Here is a 23,019-nt window from a genome sequence, read left to right on the forward strand (position 1 = left end):
GTAGTAATGAACAATTGTGGAATCAATACTTTACAAGTTGTCATGTAAGACATCAATTTGACAAAAAAGTAAGTATAATTTAAATAACCACATGATAACGCACACAACTATAAAATATAAGAATGAATGAGAATCTTGGTACAATATGGGAGGAATAACCGAAATTAAGATCAATTGTTTGGGAGACTCGAAGTAGAAGGCAAAGATGAATCGGATGAAGTGTTTGCTGATGTTATACCGGCTTTCTTCACATTTTTCTGAATTGTTGTCATCATCAGAACACCGGCACGACCAGTCCAAGGAGCACGACAAAGTGGACATGATGATCCTTCCATTGAACCTTTACGGGCTGCATACCAACGACGAACACAACTGAAAATAGTCAAATTAGGGTTTTCCTTGAATTTTCGTAAATGAGATTACGACGTTTTTTTAAACGTAATTCAGAGAAAAATGATGATTTAGTGAGAACTTGGGTCCACTGGAACTAGCGATTCTTTTCAGCTACTCTCAAATGGTTTTGAATTTTTCTGATTTTTCGGAGTTTTTTATCTTTTAAAATTGAGGAAAAGATTAATTTAAGATCTCTGAAGATCACCATTTAATAATATAAAAACTCACTCTGTACATCCAAGGAATTGTAGGCACTTTTTGCATCCTTGTGGTTTTATTGGTGGATTGGAACACATTGTACAATCTCCCCACGTGGAATCTCTGAAATGTTTTTATTTTTATCAAGTATTCTGGAAGCTTACGGGGTTATTCATGTGCTGTCGAAAATTACAAAAAAAAAATTTTTGTATATTTTGACGGCACATGAATAAGCCCATTATGAAGAAAGACTTACGGTTCAACTAGTTTTCCTCCAGCTGACACTGGTTTTGCAGCTGGAACGATATATTCTTCTTCATCATGATACAATTCTAGTTCATGATTGTACATGACACGATCTTCGTCGAATATCGGTTGTCTTATGTGATTTCTATCGGCATGAACTGCTCCCCTTCCACCAATAATCAGAACATCATCATCATCACTTAGATCAATAACTGATGAACCATTTGATTGAGCTTCATCATCATCAGAATCTGCGTCTACATTCTCAGGATCACTTTCATCTTCATTATTCAATCCAGAACGGTAAAGTGGATCTCTTCGTGGATTATCAGGATATATACGGGAATGAAGTAGATCACGTATATAATCTGCACTGATGTTGTGTTGGCCACTTCCACGATATCTTCCAGGTGTTATCACTCTACCACGGCCTCCTGGACCTCTTCCGCTTCTTGCATATGATCCTCTTGGATTAAATGCACGTGGCATGTCTCTTTCTTCATGATCAGATTCAGCCTCAGAGTCTGCATCAGATTCAGATGATGAGATTGTAATCGTCGCATTTCGTTCTTCTTCTTCTTCATTGTCGCTCTGCGTATAATCACTGTCATCGTCGTCATCTGGGAAATAGGTTTCCGCCCTGGAAATTATTATTTTTTTAAATAATTCAATTTAGATATTGATGTATTCTACTAACGTTATATCACGTATTTCATCTCCCTGGCGTACTTGAACACGATCTCCTTCAAATTGCATTTGAGGGTCTGCAAAAAATAATCAAATTTGTAAGAATGTTATCTATATGATAGTTTTCGAAAATATTTCAAAATTTTCGTAAAAATACTATTTTTTTCTGCTATTATAGGCTCAAAATATGTCCAAATAAACGAACAATTTCTCACTAATATTTAATGGGGATTCACAGTTTTGGAAAAATATTATTTCCAGCTTAAATCTCCAATTTTGCCAACTTTTCCGTGTCGCAGAAACAGGAAATTAATTTTTATTTAAAAATCGTCGTATTTGGCATATTTTTTATAGCTTAAGCTAATATGTCAAATACGACAATTATCAAATAAAAATTAATTTCCTGCTACTATATTTCGTACGGAATTTGAATATTCAAAAATAATTTAGCTTTCTTGCACTCACTAGGATTTCTTGTCTGGCGTGTCGAACGACGCCGGTTCGGACTCTCGGATATTTGCTGATTTGCACGTGTTCGATTCATCGTCGCTTCACCACCCCTTGCCGATCCTCTTCCACGTCTTGCAGACGTTGTTCCTCTGGTGCCTCGACCTCTGACTGAGCTGGATGAAGATGGTCCAGCATCTGACGTTCCTGCGGTGCTTCTTATCCGTGAACGTGAATATGGACTTGCTCTTTCTCGTGCTGCAGCTCTGTTTCGACCTCTTCTGGCAACTGCTGGTGGTGTATCATCGGATTGTTCTCTTTGAAGTCGTTCCGCTAGTTCCCGATCCTTCCTTTCCTGCTCTTCGCGTCGCCTGTAATCGATTTTTTGTAATATTTCGAAATCGCTTTGATAAATACTTACAATTGATCTGCACGATCATTATTCGAACGACCATTACCAGAAGACGACATCGTCTTGGCTGACGGCCTACTATCACCTATTCCTAATACCTGAAATTTAAAAAAAACTGATTTCAAAAAGAAAACATTTCTTTAAATATGCGAAAATTATCATTAAGTTGAGAAAGGTCAAAGGAGATTGAGAGGAATAATGAGACCTCCTCCGAGAAGGAAAATGTGCGAGACCTAGTCCACGGCCATCCGGCCATCTTTTGCCAAATTCGGAAATATTTTGGCATTTCAGTTTTTAGAATATATGAGTGTTACTAAAGTATAAATAGCACAGCTTGATAACTGAAATATGGGCAAGAAGAAATAATATTTTCAAAACGGATCAATATTTTATACAGATAATGCAATGTCAATATACAATTTGTGAAACGGTGGAATTTTCATTTGTTTGATTATCGATTTTGCTCTGATTTAAAAACGACGATGAGCGATAGTACTTCTTTGCGAAATCACATTCATATTTGAAACATCCGGTTGTCGAGACCATCTTCGTCGACAAAGAGGGCAAGATGGAGAAAGAGCATGATGATGCCAGTGAACAATGCATCTGAATAAATTTAATGTGTTGAAATTGAAATAATTGCTGAAAAAACTTACGCGCTACACCCAATTATTTGCTGACAACGATTACATCCTTGTGGCTCGATAGGAACTTCAAAGCACATTGTGCAATCTCCCCATGTTCCATCAGGAGTTCCTGTTCGAATAGGCCTGATTGGCATTGATGTGCCAGGACCATCTGAATAACTCATATAACTGTCCGAGATTTCGGAATCAAAACTATTTTCTTCGTCATCCTCATCATTACTGGATCGACGATCAAACGACGTTGTGAATCTAAATAAACTTATATTTTAGATCTCTTGAATTTTTAAAAGTGGAGAAACCGAAATCTGACACAACTACCGAATTTCGTCATGAGATGTTTTTTAAATTGTTCAAAAAAAAAAGTTTAAAAAAAAGCTCGAAATTTTAGATTTTAACTTTGAACCACCATAACTTTTTTGAGAAACTTTCAGAACGTCTCATCACGAAATTCGGTAGTTTTAGGGCATTTTGGGACAAAAAGGGCGAGGTGTCAGATTTCGGTACTCCACCTTTAAACTATTGCACTATAAATACCTATTCTGGACCCCATTTTGAAGAGATCTCGTCTCTGTTGAACCTATGGGACTATCAATTGAATCTTCCTCGTCGTCATATTCACTATCCGAATCCCAGATGATCGAATCGCTTTCAGGACGGAATCCAGATGATCGACTATTATTTGATCTAGGAAACGTTGATTATATCTAATACATTGGTTTTATGCATATCACCCCGGTGCGAAATTTTGTCGTTAACGAGTCTCGACGCGACAATTTTTTAAATGCAAAAATATGTGCGCTTTTATAGAGTACTGTAATTTCAAACTTTTGTTGGTGCAGAATGTTCATTGATTTTTTTTCTCACGATTTTTAAAAACCTTATTGGATTCCGTATTTTTCGAACAAAAATCAAAAAACGTCGCGTCTATGCAATATTACCTCCGTAGTGTTGGACCAGTATGTGATGCTACCGCAGCTGCGGAATTCGGCGAATTCGAGTCGTCGGATTCTTCCTCATCTTCATCATCCATGTCACTATCGTCTTCTTCCTCATCAGTATGAAAATGTAGTCGACGAGGACCGCCTGTAACTAAATTAGACCTTCTGAATTCAGATTCTTCTTCATCCTCGTCTGTTATCTCGCTGTCTTCCTCATCATCACTGAACACAACTCGTGAAATTGGTTCTCTAAAAAATGTTAATTTTCATAAGAAATGTGGTAGTCAAGGGTGTCACTTGATTTTCCGAAAAAAAGTATCAAAAAGAACATTAACAAATTAAATTTAGTTTTTATAAGGTAATGTTATTTTCTTCTAAAATAAGGAAAAATGATATTTTTTTGAAGTATCGGGAAAACGAAAAACCCACACACCCTTGATGCGAGAAACTGTGGTTTACCGTCTTATTCTTGAAGCGATTTGGTGGCCTTCATGTGCTCGATGATAATTTTCTTCCTCTTCGTCATCCTCTTCATCTTCATCACTCATCTCAGAATCGACATCTTCTTCGACATTAAAAAATACAGATCGATGGCTTGTTGGTACTCTGAAGAACTATATATTTCCAATATGCTCAAACAAAAATAAGTTAGAACTCACCTTACGTGTTGTGATGCATTTCTATTATCTATTCTGTCAGTTTCTCTTGGTGCAGAATATGTAGCATCATCGGAAAATTCTTCCTCTTCTTCATCCATCATTTCTTCATCGTCATTATCGCTGTCCAAATCCCAATTCCCTCCACCATTCGGAAAATCAGGCCTTTCACCTTCATTTTGCCGATTTTCCTGCTCTTGAATTCTACGTGCTAGCTCATAGTCTTCCATTTGTTGTTCATATCGCCTGAATGCTCGTCTTTGCTCTTCCACATCAACTTCAGGAAAACCTTTTATCCTATGTTGACGAGATCCACGCATTGGATCCATCCAACTTGTTGACTGAAATATCAAAATTTGAAATTTTAGAGAATGCTAATACAAATAACAAAATATTAAAAAGGAATAGTTACACCTTTAAAAAAGTGTCAGAATATCGACGATCATTTGATTTATCTCAAATAACAATTTTTCTGCTGAAATATTTTCGAAAAATTGCTCAAAATGGGCGGCAAGTTGGTGATTGTCGAAAAACAAGCTCGATAATTCTTCAATACGATAATCAAATTTCAGGCTATTTTGGGCATTTTTTCCAAAACTTCAGCTGAAAATAAAGATATTTTCAGATAAATCAAGCGATTGTATATATTTCGGCACATTTTGCTAATGAACTGGAACAGTAAAAAATCACCGCAAACAACGAAGAAAATATGTTAGAAGTATCATGACTAAAACATAAGTTGAGAAGACATCAATATTCGAAAATATATATACATGCATTCATTTTTTTGTGAGATTGGATTAAAAAATAGGCAAATAAAAAAAAACAGGCAATCTCCGATAATATAGTAATCTTAACGATTTTACAAGCAATATAGGTGAGTTATATGGCACAAAACAATATGAGTTAAAGGGAATTTACAAATTATTTGGAAGTTATTCGGCGCTTGGATCGACGAAGAGAAGACTGTTTTCTCACAGAAATCACAGACATCTTCGATACGTCCGGCTTTCTTGCCCATTTTCGACGACAAAGCGGGCACGATGGTTTGGACGAACTGCGATACCAAATATCGACACATCTGAAAATTATATTTATGTTAATGTCGACAAAAACTGCTACAATTACTCTTCACATCCAATAATCTGTAGACAATTGTTGCATCCAAGCGGCGAAACCGGAACCTCGAAGCACATTGTACACTCTCCGTGGGAGCCGTCTTGATTGCGTCGTCTGGGATGTCGATCTGTGATTCCGGTAGATGTGCTCGGCCCTTCAAAGTCTATGGGAACGTGCTCCTGGTCATATGTTCTCGCATCATCGCCAATAAATGATTGATCGTTAGTGTTCGTTGGTGACGAATGATTTCCCGAGTCACCGCTGGTTCCACTACTGCTACTTGAAAGGTTTTCAAACTCGATTTCAAGGATGGGAGAAACTGCTCGACCCCTTCTTCTACGAATCGGTGTAATCGGTAGATTGGTTTGAGCAGTCGCTGACATTCTGATTGAGATTCTTGCAGAACTCCGACGTCTCAAGCCCAACAATCCTGTAGAAAAAATCGTAATCTCTGGCGATGTGGGTGATGCACGCTCTTGAGAAGATGATTCTGGTTGCTGAACAGTAGGAGGTACCTCTGGCTGTGTATTGGGTGCTGCCGGGATTTGATTTGCAGGATTATGTATGCGTCGGCTAATATCTCCAAATCTCTCCTGTTCAGGGTTTGCATATCTCCGACGTCTCAAAACGGAAACCGGGCTCGCATTGGGCGATGCTTGTGGTTGCTGAACTGGCGGAGGTACTGGAACTGGCGGTGTGTTGGGCGCTGCCGGGACTTGATTTGCATCATTATTTATATGTTGGACATCGTGATCATGAATAAGTTGTGCAAAAGCTTGATCGTTCATCTGCTGCTCAAACATCTCTAACGCTCGCCTGTAAAATAATCAGGTACCGAATAGGAATACTATTCACAGTCAAACCTTTGTTGTTCCAAATCGACTTCTGAGAACGAAAAGTTCAACAACGATGAACGCCGTCGCCGAGACCTGCGTGCTGGTGATGGCATTCCGTTTGAGTCTGGAAGAGAAGAGAATAATTGCTTTCAAAATCTTAAGCTGCGCTTGAAACAGAAAGTCTAGAAAGCATTAAGAATGATTTAAATGAAAAAAAAATGACGGTTTCTCAATTGAAAATGTTTTTAGAATCTGTAAAAATGCGAAACTAAGGCGCGAGAAAAATAGAACAAAACATGAAATTTCATGAAACGAAAAGGGCAAACTTGGTAATCGCTGCGAGACCCACGACTCATCTAATGTGGTTACTGTATTCGAGAAATTTTTATTTCTTTTTCGTTTTTTTGTTGCAATTTCTGAACAAATTCGTTCTCAATAAGAATAATTCCATAGAAAATAAATTAATTATTTTTTATTAAAAAACCCCGTAAGAAAAACAAGAAAATCAAATAGATAACTGTAAAATCCTAGAACATGAACCGTTGCTTGACGCCAGGTTCGTTGGACCATTCGAACGTTTTAAATAAGAATAAAACAAAAACTGCCGCAAAAATCACAGCTTGAGATATAATTTCCAAGAAGAGAAGTGATTTTCTAGAGTTATTTACAGTCGAAAGTCTCCAGAGAACATAAGGAATAATATAATATCGCATTTCGAATAGATGAGCTGGAACCAAAACGAGTAAAGATGCGATTATAAATAGAATTTTGTGGAATATATGCACGGACGGTGTCGATGTCGTCATAAATCTTAAAGAAAACACGTAGAGAGGAGCAAGAGTTGTCCGCATTGTGGGATTTGCCAAGAATCGCCTCCAGATGTAGAATGTGAAATGCCGATTATCAGCGAGAAGATACGGGTGATCATAAGAATAGTAGTAGACAAGAACTGCCACAACTGCTTGTAGAACTAATGATTTCATGTCGGTTAGGTGTCGAAGGTGAGATAACAGATTTGGGATGATTTGAGTCCAAGTGTGAGCCGCGCAGAATGCAACCATGTAGAAAAATTGAGCCACGTGGAACTTTGGTTGGTGAGCTTTTGCATCTCCAAGGACAATTTGGAAATCATTGAAATATATAAACATCGCAAATCCAATTGCAAGTGTAATGAATGGCCATAGAGAAAATGCAGTTGAAATTATGATCTTAAGATTTTCCATTTTTGAGCGGGACTTGTCAATTCTTGAAGCAATTACAGAGAACGCGTATATCGCTGCCCAAATGATATTTGTCTGGCGTGTCAGTATTGAGATTAGGAATAAGAACGCAGATGCAATTGGGTTTCTGAAATATCACATCATTATTTTCAATAGATGCATTGATTTACCCGATCGAAAATCCCCAAATAACTGAAGTGAGTGACAACAAATCGGTATAAAAAAGAATTGAAGACGATATCAAAATTGGAAGCATTCCGACGATTGATGCAGTCAGCCATACATCTTGCTGCAAATCGGTATTTTTCAAATAAATCTTCAAAGTTGGAATTCTTACTCTAACGAACATTCTCCGAAAACGGCAAAATGCTGGTATAGCGAAAAATAGAAGAATCGAGTTAGCGTATCTTTCATTTCCACCACATAATGGCATTGAAATAACATAAAGTGCCGGTGGAGTTGTAATTAATGGATTCCAGCTGTAATTTCCTGAGCAATATGATCTAGTTTGAGCTGAAAATTAGGGAAATTGTAGACAGAATCTCGACAATTGTGTCTCACTAATGTGGAAGATCTCATCCATATACGGCTCTGGAACATAGTGGTAGACAATTGTTGTCAGCAGAACGTGAATGCAAGAAAACGAAGCACCAAGTAGAAAATCGCCTAAACTTGAGAAAATTGGTTAAATGAATTTTTAACTCCAGCAAATATTCATTCACTTTTCCTGGATATTGCGGCAAATGGCAGGCTTATTCGGGGCGGTTTCGATTTTGTCATCTGAAAGTAAATAAATTGTTCTTCAGTATATTTATTTATTTATTTTCTATTAGATTTAAAAATATATTGAAAATAAAAGCTTAAAGCATTAAATTCATTGAAATCTTTCAGTTAAAAAATCTGTCGTAAATCCGCAAGCACCTAATCTGACGACAACTTGCGTACAGGCGGGAGAGCGAAAACATTTAATTTTCGAGACTCTCGATTTTTTCTTTTCAAGGTCAACTCATGTTTTTTGCTTTTCCACGTTTTCTTTCCTTTTCTCGTTTCTTCGATTGTTCTTAAATTCTGAGGATGATGTCCCTGTGGGACATGTCAAGAGATAGTTTTCGACATGACACTCCATTGTGGAGCTAAAGCACACGAAATGTTAAGGAGTCTTGGCACTTGTCACGGGGAGAATGTCTCAGAAGGAAGTTTGAGCGAAATTTTGATGTTAGTTAGGATCTGCAAAAGAATTATCTTTGAAAACGATATGTTGTGGTAGTTTTCCGACACTGGGATTTTGGCCCGAATATCGTTCCCGTTCCATAAAGAACTTTAATTATTTTTGTCTGATAGAATTAAAATCTCTCCGTTGCACATGATTAATGGAAAAATGTAATGGACCGATAAGAAAATGAGAATGGATGATTGTATACCCAATTGAAATGCAATTCGGCAGAACATACAATGAAACAAGAGCCATCACGTCTTCCATCACTCCCTCTCCAAAAGTGCTAATTCGCAATTGTTCATGAATAAATAGAAAGAAGAGTCTTTTCCGTCTTCTCTTCTCCATCCATCTATCGTCTCCGAATTAGGCCCCCACACATTGAGAAGGGCTCAAGAGACATCGGAGCACTCCATCATTCGGCCAGTCCTCTTCGAAACAACACAAAACCGATCCATCTAACACCTCGCTCTCTTCCTTGCCGTCAGTTCGCTCCCTCATTGATTACTTTTTGTTCTTCTTCTTCTTCGTTGTTCGATCCCGCCCCCTATTTTCCCTCTTCTTTTTCTTTTCGTGCGTGTTGCAAACACCCCATTCACCTTGATTTATGGCGCCGCCTCACCCACTGAGACTCCGAGTGAAAACTCTTGAAGAAATAGACACAGATACGTTATTGCTATTCGCGGGTGTTTTATGTGTTTTATGTCACTCAATGAGTCTTCTTCATGGGATGTTCGTTTTTTTAGTGATTGGTGGAACTTGATTGATCTATTGATAAATATATCCTCCAATTGGTCTAGGATCTAGAGAGTTTTATAACTTTTCTCGTTCATTCTGTCATATTCTGATTTGCTATATAACGCCTATCAAAATGAGAATTGAACACAAGTTCTGATTTTTCTTTGAAAAAAAAGGCTCATCTTTTCTATTTAACCAAAAATTTTCCATCTGACCGCCCATCCTCATTTTCACCATTTTCTTTAGTTTTTTTTTCGGTCAATAAGCAGGTGGGAACCATCTGGGTTCATCGCCATCAAATCATCACGTTTGTTGCATCGCAATGTCTATTTCTCTTTTTATGATCAATTTGGCCATAATGCGACACATTTAAGAGCCCTTCAATGATCTATTGGTGGCTATTCATGTCGATGGTTTTTAAAGGATCAGCTGGAACAACGAACATCTCTTCTTGGCTACGTTTACTTCATTTTTTTACAACCATCAAAAACTACCTGATATTGAAACGAGAAATCATCCAAATTGCTCCCATCGCGAACATTTTCGCATTCCCCCTTCTTATCACCATCTTGTCTGAACCTCTTCTTCTTTTCCACTATTTCCAATTCCGCGTCCATTTTTCATTTCCGTTATCAATCACAAATCACTCGTTTGCTCCATTTTCTTCTGGTCACAAGCTCCCAGTTGTGTTGCTCTCGTCAGTTCTTTTTCATCGAAACGACGGGCCTATTTGTTCATTTGATTTGATTCGGGAATTGAATTTGACACCCATCTCCGGCACGAGACGTGTATGTTGGCTCTTCACATTGCGAAACTCGGCCTCCCAGTTCGGATGTTGGAAAAGTTTATTCAAAAGTTCAAATAATATGTTTATGTGCTCCTCGAGTTCGTCGATATTAAATTTCTGGCATCTTTTTTTGAATTTCGAAAACAATTAAATTATTTATATAATTTTCAGGCTCGATTCTGCGATTTTTAGCAAAAAATACGGTACCTCTCGACGCGCCAAATTTTTGATAAATGTAGAAAGCTGTGCGCCTTGACAGAGTACTGTAACTTTAAACTTTGCTGCGGAATTTCCATCGATTTTTTATAGTTTTCCGATAGAAAATATTGATTTATTAAATAACTTGATTAAAACAATGAAAATCCATGAATTTACCTATATAAAATCAAAACAATCCGCAGCAATGCGAGTTACAGTACTCCTTGAAGGCGCAAACAAAACTTTATCGTGTCGAGACCTGGTACCGTATTTTTGGTGCAATATTTTGCGTCCTTTTGCTTAAGAATATCGTTGATTTCAGACAATTTGTTTTAAATGTTTTCTTTGCTTTCTTCAACTTAAATATTTAAAAACTAAAAACTAATTTCCGAAATGCCAAAAAATTCTACCAGTTAGGTCATTGCTCTTATCTCTTCTACAGATCGATCGTCCCCGTTTTTCTCAATTCGATTCTCATCTATATTTTCCTCAATTCTCTCCAAACAATAACAAGAATATTTTCGAAATGAATCACTGTTTGAAAATTCTTGAATCCTTCCTCCCTCATCCGTTTGCATGTTCATTGCCCATTTGACACTCGAGCAGCAGGTGGCCTGTGTCTCTTCACTCTTTTTCGATCTTTTCATTAGGTCAGTGCTCATCATCATCATTAATTACTCTCGAATTCCGAGCCGTAATTATTCTTTACTGTGTGTGTGTGCTCCGTTCTCTCGGAAGTTGCGTAACGAGAGAGTATTACAAAAAAGAGATTAGAGGCATGTTGTACAGTAATCTAAAGATTAGATTCACTTAGATACCGAAATCTACTATTCTTTGTCTTTCTTTGCCACGTTTCTCACTATAATTTCACGATTCATTGATTCGATTTAGCACTTGGAACCAATGTCAACATTACACCATTTCACTTTTTTTGAAAATTCAATGTTTTCTCATCAATTGAAGGTCAATTTATGGACCGAGTCTTCTATTTTGAATTCCAATAAAACCTTCCAAAAAATGTTTATAGAAAATGTTTCGAAGAGAAATCCCTAAATTTAGCCAAAATTTTTAATGTGTCATCTTTGCCAACTGCCGGAAAGTATTTGTGTTGGTTTTCTGATATTTCGAGAAAAAAAAAGATTTTTCGTAAAATATCTAAAATTGTTGGCCATTTTCCTCCGTTTAGAAGAATTTTTTGAAAATGTTTATCCACATCAACAACTCATTAAAAATTTCACTTTTTGTTAATTTTCTAAACATTTTTTTTCGATTTTTTCTGAAAAAGATTTTAGCTATTTACTTAAGTTCGGTTTTTTTTCCAAATTTTGCCAAAAATCATTTTTCTAGAATTTTGTTCTCTCCATTTCACAAACTATTAACTAAATAATGTTGAACTTCTTCTATACATATAACCAAAAAAACTATTTCTTTAATAATTTTTTATATTTTCAGACGAATCCTGCTATGAACTAACACTTGTCAATCTGAAATCTCTTCAAAACTATCAATTACAATGCATCGACATATTCTGATATTATTTTTATTCGGATGCTTATCAGCTGATCAACGACTCTCATCAACTTCAATTTCATCGATGAATGGATTCTCAACAACTCGAAAATGTGAACATATTACAATTCCAATGTGCAAAAATCTGGATTACAATCAAACAGTATTTCCAAATCTTCTCGGACATACAACACAATCTGAAGCTGGTCCAGCAATTGCGCAATTCAATCCATTAATTAAAGTTAAATGCTCAGAAGATATTCGTCTCTTTCTTTGTACTGTCTATGCACCTGTCTGTACAGTACTCGAAAAACCAATTCAACCATGTCGAGAATTGTGTTTATCTGCAAAAAATGGATGCGAGTCATTAATGAAAAAGTTTGGATTTCAATGGCCAGATCAATTGGATTGTAACAAATTCCCAGTAACTGATTTGTGTGTTGGCAAGAATTCCAGCGAGTCGAGCAACTCTAAAAAGTGGGTTTTCTGCATAATTTTATGAATAAGAATTTATAATTGATATATATTTACAACAAAAATTTCAAAAGTACCCAAAACATGAATTAAAGTTTAAATTTACGGGAACCGTTCTAGAATCCTTTTTTTAAATACAGCGAGAAATTAAATTGTAAATTCAGTTAAAATCATCGGTTTTGCATTTAAAGAAAAATAATAATAAATTCAGAATGGCCTGCAAAGACCGAACCTCGTAAGAGTTTTCAAAAAAAAAAAGCTCTCTGAAAATTAAATTTACGGCCGCTGTGATACTGACAAGTTTGGCTGAATTTAAGTATTATTCCGAATTTTTGAGCCCCATAAAAACTCCTACTCCAAAGCGTCAAATAGTTTTTTATCAAAGTTTTTGAATTTAGAAATTTTCCGAAAAAAATGTACATCGAGATTTCTAAATTCTTTGTTTTATCGAACAATAAAACAAGTTTCCGTAGATCGAAATATAAAATATTTCAAGTTACAGAAGTAGTAATGACGTCACATTCGGTGTTTCAACAATTGCCAACGAAGTTGTCCTTTCTCCAAAAAAATGCCCTCATCATATGCATACAACAAGCGGATCTCATTTTTCATTGCCTCTTCTCAGTGGACGCCTTCCTGAATGTTCATTAACATGTGAAGCTGACAATCAAGTACCAATGATGTTTGATGGACGTGTTCGACGAATTCTTCGAATCTGGACAGCAGCATGGTCTGTGGCATGTTTCGTGTGCTCTTTATTCACTCTTGTCACATTTCTTGTTGATTTATCACGATTCGCGTATCCAGTTCGACCGATTTTGTATCTCGCGTTCTGTTATCTAGCAATTTCTACGGTTTATATGATAGGTGAGTTGAATTTTCTGTTTTTTTTAAATCAGATTTTTTAGAAACTAAAAATGTATTTCTACAGGCGTAGTCGGTGAAGATGGATTCGCTTGTGGAACGTATGGATCTACTCCAACAACACTTGTTACGCAAGGAGGAGAAAATGTTGGATGTAGTGCTCTTGCTGTTGTTCATTACTTTTTCTTCATGTCAAGTTGTGCGTGGTGAGTTTTTTCGTTAATTTTTGTATTTTAACGAAAAAAGTACCGTTTTTTGTACCACAAATAGAAAACTGGTTTTGAAAATGTGCATTCGAAAAAAAATCGGCATGTTTTTCTTTTGTTCAAACACATTTTTCAACAAAAAAACGACAACTGAAACATTTTTTTTTTAAAGAACTTTTTGAATATTTTGATAAAAATTTTAATTTTTATAATTTCGAGTGTAATTTTTCAGAAAAAAATTACATTTATGATTTTCGACAATTTTCAGTAACAAAAATCTAAAAAATATTTTTTTTAAACCAAATTTTAAATGAAAAAAACCCCGTTTCCGGAAAATCGGAAAATCAAAAAAAAAATTCAATTTTTATCAAATTTTGTTCATGAAAAAAATGTATTTTTTCTTCAAACAAAAAAAAAACAAAAATCGAAAATTTTTGTTTTCATTGAAAAATCGAAAATCGACACCCAAATTTTTAATCTTGATTTAAACAGCTATCAGCCTTTTTAAAATGATATTTTATATACTAAGTATTCTTTCAGGTGGCTTGTACTGTGTCTAGCCTGGTTCCTGGCGGCAAATCTGAAATGGGGAGCTGAATCAATTGCTGCTCTGTCACCATACTTCCACGCAATGTGCTGGGGAGTTCCAGCAGTTCTCTCGGTTACTGTACTAGTGACAAATTCTGTCGATGGAGATGTATTTACTGGAATCTGTTCAGTTGGAAATTTGAATCCCTCTGCTCTCGTCTATTTCTTTTTCACTCCGATCGTTGTATCGTTGGGTTAGTTTTTTTGTGAATATTATGGTGGGGGAAGACCGAAATTGAATTCGTTTCGTTGTGTGTTCCATCGTTATTTATCTTCGTTTTCTTCTCAGAAATGTTCTATTTGCAGCACTCGGAGCAGTTTTACTCGTTTGTGGAATTTGGTCAATGATCCGTATTCGAAGTTATATTAAACTTCAACACGCCGATGTTGAGAGGAATATCAGTAAATTGGAGAAATTAATGTTGAGGTTCGATATTTCAAATTTTTGAAAATCTTCAAAAGTACCTGAGCTTTTTTAATCAGAAAAGAAATACTTTCGATTTTTGGAAAACGAAAAATTGGAAAAACATGTACAGAAAAAGACGAGCAAACTAGGTTTACTGATGTAGATATATTGATTTCAGTTTGGAAAGTTGATAAATTATTCTAAAACCCGAGAATTCCCTGGAAATCATTTTTTATTTAAAATTCCAAAATTTCAGAAAAAAAAAACGAAAAAATTGGATTTCCTAAGAACCGAACAAAATAAGAAAAACTTAAGAATCGCTTTTCTGATATTCGTTTCATATTATCATACAAATATTATATTTTCAGAATCGGTGCCTTCGCCATAATGTACTCTCTACCAACTGCAATGAATGCTGCAATTATGTGGTATCAGGCAGTAAATATGCCTGCCTGGCTTGAAGGATGGCTTCATCATCGATGTGTTCGACTTCAAGATCGAGAATTATTCGGTTTCACGTATCCAGTTGATGATTGTCCGATGGATCCGAAAGTTGCAGCTCCGGAGATTATTGTTTTTCTTTTAAAGTTAGTTTGAAACTGTGAATCAGTTAAATTTCAATCTGTATAATCTAAATTTGATTTTCTGATTTTTGCGCCAAAAATGCGACATCCGGTTTCGACAAGACGAATGTTTGTTAAATGCAAAAATGTATACGCCTTTAAAGAATACTGTAGTTTCAAACTCTTGTTGCTGCAGAATTTTCATCGCTTCTTGATAAAAAATATTCTTATTTAAATATTAAGCAATTCAAACACAAAAAGCCTAACATAAGAAAAACTATTCATGAAAAATCGATGTAAATTCCGCAGCAACGCGACTTCGAAGTTACAGTACTCTTTAAAGGCGCATATTCGACAAAATTGGATCGTGCCGAGACTGCATAATTTCGCGTCTAGTTAATATGAATTATTTATCTTGATTCGAAACCCCTAAATGTTCTTATTTTCAGATATGTGTCTCAATTGGTTGTTGGTATAACCTGTGCCATTTGGGTTGTCTCTTCAAAAACTCTTTCAAGTTATCACAAGGCTTACCTGGCACTCTCTTCGAGGTCACCTACTGTACCTGCTCATGTTGATCAGGTTAATATGAGGTGATAGTCTCTTCTTGTCATTTTATCCTATTTATATGTATTCTCATTCCTTTTCTCACTTTTTTCCCAACCAACTCAAATGTTTCTTTTTCTTCATTCTTTGTAACTTTTCTGACTTATTCTTATGCTCTCTCTTGCTCATCGGACGGCGCCCATCGGTCCCCTTCCTCTCACAGAATCATTCCCCAGAGCATGATCCATCTCTGTGTCTACACTCTCCTCGTCTACTCGTTGTCTCTCAATGCTTCCTGATTTGAGTTGCGACGAGCACATTTCTAAGAACCGGCTCCCAAAGATGCGCTCTTACATAGCAAAAGAGAGACAACGAGTGGAAAAGATGGTGAAAAATGATATTTTTGAGTGGAATTACATTGAAATCTGACAAAAAGGGCAGAAAGAAGCTTGAGAAAAGTCAAAAAAGAACCCCCTTCAATTCAGGTTACTGTAGATCAGTTCTCTCGCTGCCATTTTTCATGTATCTCGTTTATTCATGTTCTTAAGTTCTGTTGTCACCAGCTCCAGCACAAGGTTCACACACTTTTTTTCACACTTTGAGCACTCCAATCAGGGTAAAACCACTTTCATCCCAGTCTTTGTCTCGAATTTAGAGTTATGAATTTATTACTCATTATTTATGCGGTTGCTTATTTTTCTTCATCCTCAATTTCTTTTTCATCGTATATTCATATATAAATTATACATTATTATTATTGTTTAATTTGTGACACGGCGATTGAAAGAACCTAAAATAAGGATTGCAAAGAAAAACGGATGGTTATGAACTAATAATAAAAGTCATGGAAATCCTTGAGAATTGATTTTGAAAGACAACAAGCGAAACAGACTCCGACCAATTGAATTGCTGCCAAAACTGCACAAATTCCGCCGACCATTGCTCCATTCTTGAGCACCCATTCTGCAATTAAAAAAACAATCAAATTTCCGATAAGCCCAATCATGCTCTATTGAGAAAGTGCAACAGAGCACACTTTGATCTTCTTGGAAAAAAAAGACTAACGTTCGACACTGTGAATGCATCCGGGCTCAAAGAGTGGAGCATTCTCTCGAGCACATCCCTCGATTTCTTCAATGCAACATGAATCAGGAATTGTTGTGAATGTGAGCCAATCGGATGAATTTGTTACTCCACAACATTCAAACAACTAAAATTGAAATTAATTTGAATTTTAAATGCTGTAGTTCTACTTTAATTTTTTTTTTGGAAGTTTTGCTAAATTAAAGAAAAACTTCATGAAAAATACAGGTAAAAAGTAAATAAGTTTTCGAATCAAAATTGAATATTACGGGAACCTGAGAACTTGACGCGCAAATATCTCGTAGCGAAAACTACAGTAATTCTTTAAATAGCTACTGTAGCGCTTGTGTCGATTTACGGGCTCGATTTTAAGATAATTTATTTAAATTGAGCCAGTAAATCGACACCAGTGATACAGTAGTCATTCAAAGAAATACTGTAGTTTTCGCTCTGAGATATTTTGCGCGTCAAATATGTTGGTTCTCAAAATTTTGTGTTTCAGTAATATTTTAGTCAGAAAATTTTTAAAAAAAGTATTTTTTTTCGAAATTACCCATTTTTAAATTAATTACTAATACGAGAATTTTGAAAAAAACAGCTCTAAAATGTGATGAATTTTTTTAAAATTTTTTTCTGAATTGAAAAAAGTTTATTTAATTTTTTTGAAATTTTGAGAGATTCTGAATAGACTATTTTTAACATTTTAATTAAATTTAAAGCAAATAACGTATTCTTCCCGAAAAAAATTTTTGACTGAAAATTTCTCATTAAAAAATTCAAACGTTTTCCAGAAAACATGTCAAAACAACATTCCTAAACCACAATTCTAAAATTTTCAGATTCGATTTTTTTTTGTAGTGACACATTTAAATGATCTGACGCTACCCAAATTCCAAAACTAAAGCACATTTATCCCGTAAAAAGCTCGAAGGATGATTTTTGGCACCTAAAATAATCTATTTTCAGATCATAAATCTACGGGGGATTATGTAGATACAATTGGCATTTTCAAACAAAAAAGTGCGAAGGTCACACTCATTTAACTAATCTCATCAGTAATCCACGTGGCTTATTCACATGACGCACGTGGTGTCAGGATGTCCCATTACGGTTTGACCTACAAAAAATGCGGGAATTTTTCGCCCAAAAAATTGTGACGTCAGCACGTTCTTAACCATGCAAAATCAGCTGAGAACTCTGCGTCTCTTCTCCCGCATTTTTTGTAGATCAACGTAGATCAAACTGAAATAGGACACTCTGACACCACGTGATGACGTTTCACTAACCTGATGTGTCTTATCCCATGCACTCTCAACTCCTCGACTCTCGTGATATCGTACCATACCCGTCTGAAAAAATATTATTTTTCTGGAAATTTTATTTTGTTTAAAAAAAGGAAAACTTGGTTCAGAGCTTCTTAAAAATTAAATTAGTTTAATTGATAACTTCAGTTTTCAGAGATTTTTTTAAAGTTTTGATTATGTTGTTATTTTTATCAAATTACAATAATAAGCTTTTTGCATTATTTTCGATAAAATTATTTGTCGGGCGCTGTAAGCCTTTAAAATATACCTGAAGCTGATTACCAATTCCAAGTCTGAAACTATCATGCAATGCATATCCGATAATGACTGCTGCTATTTCACACGTCTGTAATGATTTATTCCGTTCAAAATGAAATAATTCGTCCAGAACTCACGATAAGAAGTGCAAGAAGAACTGCAAAAGAGACGGTTAGACAATAATTCTCACGAATTGCTCCACAACATCCTAGAAATCCGAGAAGAGTACACAAAGATCCGATCACGAGTAAGAGAATCGGTGTGGCTAACCTGGAAATTTGCAAAGGCGTTCTTTTCTACTTTTAGGTAGCCCAAGATGTAATTTTTCTGGAATAATTATCGTTATTTCATAGTTTTCTGAAGCACGCATTCAAAGGCTCACGGATTTATATGAGTGGGTCTCGCAGCGAGGAAATGTCTATGATAACACTTTTAGGAATTTAGGTGCCCGTTTTTCCTACTTTGGAAAATTATGAACAATTTTCTCACAATCAGTTCTTCTTCTGTAGTTTTGCTAATAGTAAGACTATCAATATTATGATTTTGATTCATATTTGGCAGCAAAAGAACATCTGTCGAGACACATCTAATTGTAAATAAAATCCGTGTACCAAAATGGCGAAGTTATGATACCGAAAAGTTAACTCTTCATAAAGGCGGTCTCGCCACGAAATACCTTGACAATTTTTCGAATTGAAAAAAGTTCCTTTTTTATTTTTTATTTCAGAACATTAGATAGAACAATTATTTGAAAAGTGCGAGTTTAATTTTGGTGATTTTGGGTCCTGGCACGAGCGAAACTTTTCATCTAGTCCCTGGTTAAATAATTTTACCATTCTCCAAAACACAAAATTAAAGGCACATACAAAAATCTATACAGTACTTGTAGGTACGGTAGCTAAAAAGTTTCACTCGCGCCATGACCCCAACTTTCAGATTTCTTACCTTTCATCGCCTAATATATCTAATACATTATCAAATTTCAACTGTAAAATGGATCCAACAATAATCAGAGACAGTCCTCCCACCTGGAAATTTATTTTTTTGTAGCAATTTAATATTGTAATCTACCGTACCCATAATACTAAATTAGCCAGGAATAGAAGATATTTAACTATGGTAACTCCTCCTTCTACCATGATTTGTTATCACGATGTCATTTGAATAAGAAGAGTTTGTAGACGTAGAAGATGTAGAAAAAGACGTTAGTTGGAAAAGGAAACAAGAATGTGAAGAAGAGCAAGAAGGCGACAACACAATTGAGTCGAAGGGGCGGATGCTCCGAACTCCGCCCATTTTGTGGTTGAGAGCAGTTGATACTTCTTCTTCTTCTTCTTTGCCACTTTGTCTCTCTTGAGTCGCGAGCTTTAGGGAATATAAGGAATATTTTGAGACGGGTTTTGATGCAAAGAAGCACCCCTCTGGAGGGCTCCGATAAAATCTAAAAGTTTTGGTGCTCAAATTCATCACTAAAAAAATTTGAGAAAACAAACACACAAGAATAGAATGGGAGTTTAGGGAAATAACAAAAAAAAAAGAAAACAGCTGGAACAGAAGAACAAGTGTGGAGATGATGGAAAGCGAAATTTTGGGTCAAGAAACAAGAAACAGGCAACAAATTAATTTGAATAGAATTTGAATTGAAGTGACTAGATTGGGCGAGCCTTGATCTGTCCGATACGTCCTTTCGCAAGCTGAAAAGATTATTTTAATTGAGAGGTTTAAAAGTGCCGGCAAAAAATTGTTTTAAAAAATTTCTTAGCATTATTACCGAGTTAATTGAAGCATCAATAATTTGAAAAAAAATCGAACAATTTTTTTTTACATTTTTTTTTCAAATTTTGTTGATGCCGATGAGGAACAAAAACCATAAATATTATTGTCTTCAATAGAAGAAAAATTACCAACATTTTAATTTTCTTAAAATAAAAAAAGCGGCACGCTTGGTGCATGGCTGTCGTGTTTTTTTTGTTGTTTTTTCGGACCAATAAAACAAAAAAAGGGAGAGGGGAAAAATTCGATATTTTTTTGTTTTTTTTTGGCTCAAAAGGTTTTTTGGTGACTCCCATGGTTGTGAGTGTGAAAATATTTTCTTTTAGTTGTTTCATACTTTTTCAATATGAAATATGAAAAATTACCTTTCGTTTCTCCTCGGCGAACATAGTCTTGTTAGCCTTTTTCTCAACTCTTCTCAGCTTTCTGGCCTCTTTTACAGCTTTTTTCCGCAGACTTCTCTGTTCCGGAGTTTCATTTTTTGGTCGGAAAGTAGAAACAGTTGAAAAAACGCTTTCCTTATCATCATCATCCTCCATATCCTCATCATCATCTTCATCTTCTTCAGCAATATCCATCTCTTCAACAGCTTTATCGAATCGTTTCAATGCCTTTCTGGATAAACCACGTGGCTCCTTGATGAGTGTCGGATGATTGTAGATATTAGTGTATTGAGTAGCAAATGATTCACAATCCCATTTCATTTTCTTATTTGTACCCTCATCCACTTCCACAATCTCGTATTCTTCTTTGTCTTTGATGACTCCCTCTTCAATGAGACGCATTCGTTCACGTACATAATGCTTGGCGAGCTGTAAAATTAAATGATGAATGAAAATAATTCTTTTGAAAAGTACTACCTCTTCATCATACTCTGCATTTGAAGGTCCTTTGTCATTTATAAGTTTGTGAAGTCGTCCAGCGTTCGGTTCAAGTGCTCCTCCAACATCATAGTCGTCACCATCAAGCTCTCCGATCTGAAAATTAATTCATTTTTTAAAACTGGGTCAGATTAAATCTCAAAAATAATAAATAAAAGTAGAATGTTTTCTGGTAACACATAATTTTCTTGAAGTTTATTTTTCATAAAAATGAGTTTATTTAGAGGAAACCGAAAGATTGAAAAATTTTTTGAGAAAACTAAAAAATGTATGTTTCATTAAATCAAGTCTTGTTTATGTTGAAGATTATTTTATTCTAAAAAGAGGAAAACTTGCCAAAACTTAAAGAATTTTCCGAAAAAAAAACTAAAAAACGATAATTTTCGATTTTTTAATTTTTAAAAATTAAAAAATTTTCAATTTTCAATTTTCGATTTTACTGGAAATCTAAATTTTTTCGTTTTCTATGAAAAGCCGATAAGCGAAAAATTTGATTTTTTTAAAAGTTTTTTTTTGATTTTCCGGAAAACCAAAAAATCTAAGAACAATTTTTTAAAAAAAATCTAGTCAAAAAATCATTTTTTTTTAAATCAAGTCTTTCTTATGGTAAAGAGAAAAAATTAAAAACATATCCTTTCATTCTAAAGAGAGGAAAAATGGCGAAAATTTATGGCATTTTTCGAAAACTGTTCGATTTTTAAATAAGTTTAATTATCATATTTTTCAAGCCAATAATTCTGAAATAATACCTGATCGGTGTTGTATTCACGATCCATGAGTTCTTCAAAAGCATTATCAATAACTCTTTGATCAGCTCTTTCAACTCTAATCTCTCCAACAGCCTCTTCTCCAAATAACTCGTCATCATTATAATCATCATACATCTCATCGTCTTCATCGTCATCCTCTTCTTCTTCCGAATCTTCACCTCGTCTTGTACTTCTATAAACTGTAGTTCTTTCATCAAGAAGACCACCAGCAAGTGTGATAAAATTATCTTCAAGTTCTCCGGTGTTACGATCATCTGTCACCTCTTCCAACGCATTTGCAACATCTTCGTCAAAAAATTCCGGTTTCTTAAGAGCACCGACAAGTCCGAAAAGTGGTGGAGCTGGTGGGAATGCTGATGAACCACTCGTTTTGATGGTCGTTTTCTCGACTTCTTCATGAACATTTTCCAGCTTCATCGGCTGAAAATTTAAATGATTATTTTACCAATACAAGAAGATTGTTTTTCGATTATGTTCTAAAAGAGGTGATCGAAAAATTGTTTTTTTTTTGATTTTCCGTAATATGGAAAACTTTTTTTTAATCATCCATAAAATTCAATTTTATGAAATAATGTAAAAAATGCTGATTAAAAAAACATAGAAATTTTTTACTTAAAAGAAGTACAAAGACCAAAATTTTAAGCTATTTTTTGACATATCCTAAAATCTTTTGATTTCATTGAAAAATCGAAAAACAAACACTTTTTTTTAAGTTTCGGTATTTGATCAAATTGATTTTAAGATGACAAACCTCATTAACAGCTCGCATGTGCTGCAAATAATCATAATCATCGTCGTAGTAGACTCCATACTTTTGCTGTTCCTCCAAATGTTCTTGAGTTGGCTTGAATCGTTCACTTCTTTCCCTATTATCCGGAACCAATCGAAAACTTTGACTGGCTTTCTTATCAATGAATGCCTTCCTTTTACCCATTTTGAGGCGAAATTTATGTTTCCAGTAACCTGAAATATGAATTCTATGTTAATTTTTTGTTACTTTTATTGTTGGATCTGAGAAAATAACTGATTGGACAGAACCGGGGCTCATAAAAAATTACT

At 35.2% G+C, this 23,019-nt stretch overlaps 7 protein-coding genes and 1 non-coding gene across 9 annotated transcripts; 2 read left to right on the forward strand and 6 right to left on the reverse strand.

Annotated features, from left to right (window-relative positions):
* Positions 1-16: 16 nt before the first annotated feature.
* Positions 17-2,481, reverse strand: T24D1.2 (RING-type domain-containing protein). The gene is made up of 6 exons (NM_060230.5): positions 2,393-2,481; positions 1,990-2,342; positions 1,535-1,601; positions 848-1,477; positions 622-714; positions 17-372 (listed from the first exon to the last, which is right to left on the reverse strand). The coding sequence occupies exons 1-6, from the start codon at positions 2,440-2,442 to the stop codon at positions 171-173; spliced, it is 1,395 nt and encodes a 464-aa protein (NP_492631.1). The 5' UTR covers positions 2,443-2,481; the 3' UTR covers positions 17-170.
* A 276-nt stretch (positions 2,482-2,757) lies between these two features.
* Positions 2,758-4,965, reverse strand: har-2 (RING-type domain-containing protein). The gene is made up of 6 exons (NM_060231.8): positions 4,628-4,965; positions 4,428-4,574; positions 3,969-4,217; positions 3,565-3,714; positions 3,040-3,279; positions 2,758-2,989 (listed from the first exon to the last, which is right to left on the reverse strand). Exons 1-6 carry the CDS (start codon positions 4,951-4,953, stop codon positions 2,854-2,856), a joined length of 1,248 nt encoding a protein of 415 aa, NP_492632.1. The 5' UTR covers positions 4,954-4,965; the 3' UTR covers positions 2,758-2,853.
* A 424-nt stretch (positions 4,966-5,389) lies between these two features.
* On the reverse strand, positions 5,390-6,703 carry T24D1.3 (RING-type domain-containing protein). The gene is made up of 3 exons (NM_060232.5): positions 6,607-6,703; positions 5,753-6,559; positions 5,390-5,705 (listed from the first exon to the last, which is right to left on the reverse strand). The coding sequence occupies exons 1-3, from the start codon at positions 6,690-6,692 to the stop codon at positions 5,549-5,551; spliced, it is 1,050 nt and encodes a 349-aa protein (NP_492633.1). The 5' UTR covers positions 6,693-6,703; the 3' UTR covers positions 5,390-5,548.
* A 331-nt stretch (positions 6,704-7,034) lies between these two features.
* Positions 7,035-8,585, reverse strand: algn-10 (Dol-P-Glc:Glc(2)Man(9)GlcNAc(2)-PP-Dol alpha-1,2-glucosyltransferase). The gene is made up of 5 exons (NM_060233.4): positions 8,522-8,585; positions 8,361-8,465; positions 8,137-8,312; positions 7,970-8,088; positions 7,035-7,926 (listed from the first exon to the last, which is right to left on the reverse strand). The coding sequence occupies exons 1-5, from the start codon at positions 8,577-8,579 to the stop codon at positions 7,107-7,109; spliced, it is 1,278 nt and encodes a 425-aa protein (NP_492634.2). The 5' UTR covers positions 8,580-8,585; the 3' UTR covers positions 7,035-7,106.
* A 735-nt stretch (positions 8,586-9,320) lies between these two features.
* T24D1.6 lies at positions 9,321-9,463 on the forward strand. Its single transcript, NR_050465.1, has one exon. It is a non-coding gene; the product is annotated as an Unclassified non-coding RNA T24D1.6 (non-coding RNA).
* Positions 9,464-12,181: 2,718 nt separating this feature from the next.
* Positions 12,182-16,645, forward strand: mom-5. Of its 2 annotated transcripts, none has more exons than NM_060234.7 (7): positions 12,182-12,721; positions 13,221-13,585; positions 13,650-13,788; positions 14,329-14,570; positions 14,683-14,803; positions 15,151-15,369; positions 15,795-16,645. In NM_060234.7, exons 1-7 carry the CDS (start codon positions 12,249-12,251, stop codon positions 15,940-15,942), a joined length of 1,707 nt encoding a protein of 568 aa, NP_492635.1. In that variant the 5' UTR covers positions 12,182-12,248; the 3' UTR covers positions 15,943-16,645. The 2 variants fall into 2 exon arrangements, with proteins under 2 accessions (NP_492635.1, NP_001300437.1); NM_001313508.3 differs by having other exon boundaries at positions 12,188-12,721; positions 13,215-13,585.
* Positions 16,580-19,785, reverse strand: tsp-7 (Tetraspanin). The gene is made up of 7 exons (NM_060235.2): positions 19,613-19,785; positions 19,482-19,564; positions 18,674-18,806; positions 18,547-18,624; positions 18,261-18,323; positions 16,957-17,101; positions 16,580-16,854 (listed from the first exon to the last, which is right to left on the reverse strand). Exons 1-7 carry the CDS (start codon positions 19,673-19,675, stop codon positions 16,721-16,723), a joined length of 699 nt encoding a protein of 232 aa, NP_492636.1. The 5' UTR covers positions 19,676-19,785; the 3' UTR covers positions 16,580-16,720.
* Positions 19,786-19,988: 203 nt separating this feature from the next.
* Positions 19,989-22,923, reverse strand: T23D8.3 (Protein LTV1 homolog). The gene is made up of 5 exons (NM_060236.7): positions 22,712-22,923; positions 21,940-22,380; positions 21,170-21,286; positions 20,675-21,121; positions 19,989-20,230 (listed from the first exon to the last, which is right to left on the reverse strand). The coding sequence occupies exons 1-5, from the start codon at positions 22,892-22,894 to the stop codon at positions 20,186-20,188; spliced, it is 1,233 nt and encodes a 410-aa protein (NP_492637.1). The 5' UTR covers positions 22,895-22,923; the 3' UTR covers positions 19,989-20,185.
* Positions 22,924-23,019: the final 96 nt, after the last annotated feature.

This window comes from Caenorhabditis elegans, chromosome I, assembly GCF_000002985.6.
Source record: "Caenorhabditis elegans chromosome I".
NCBI classification, from domain to species: Eukaryota; Metazoa; Nematoda; class Chromadorea; order Rhabditida; family Rhabditidae; genus Caenorhabditis; species Caenorhabditis elegans.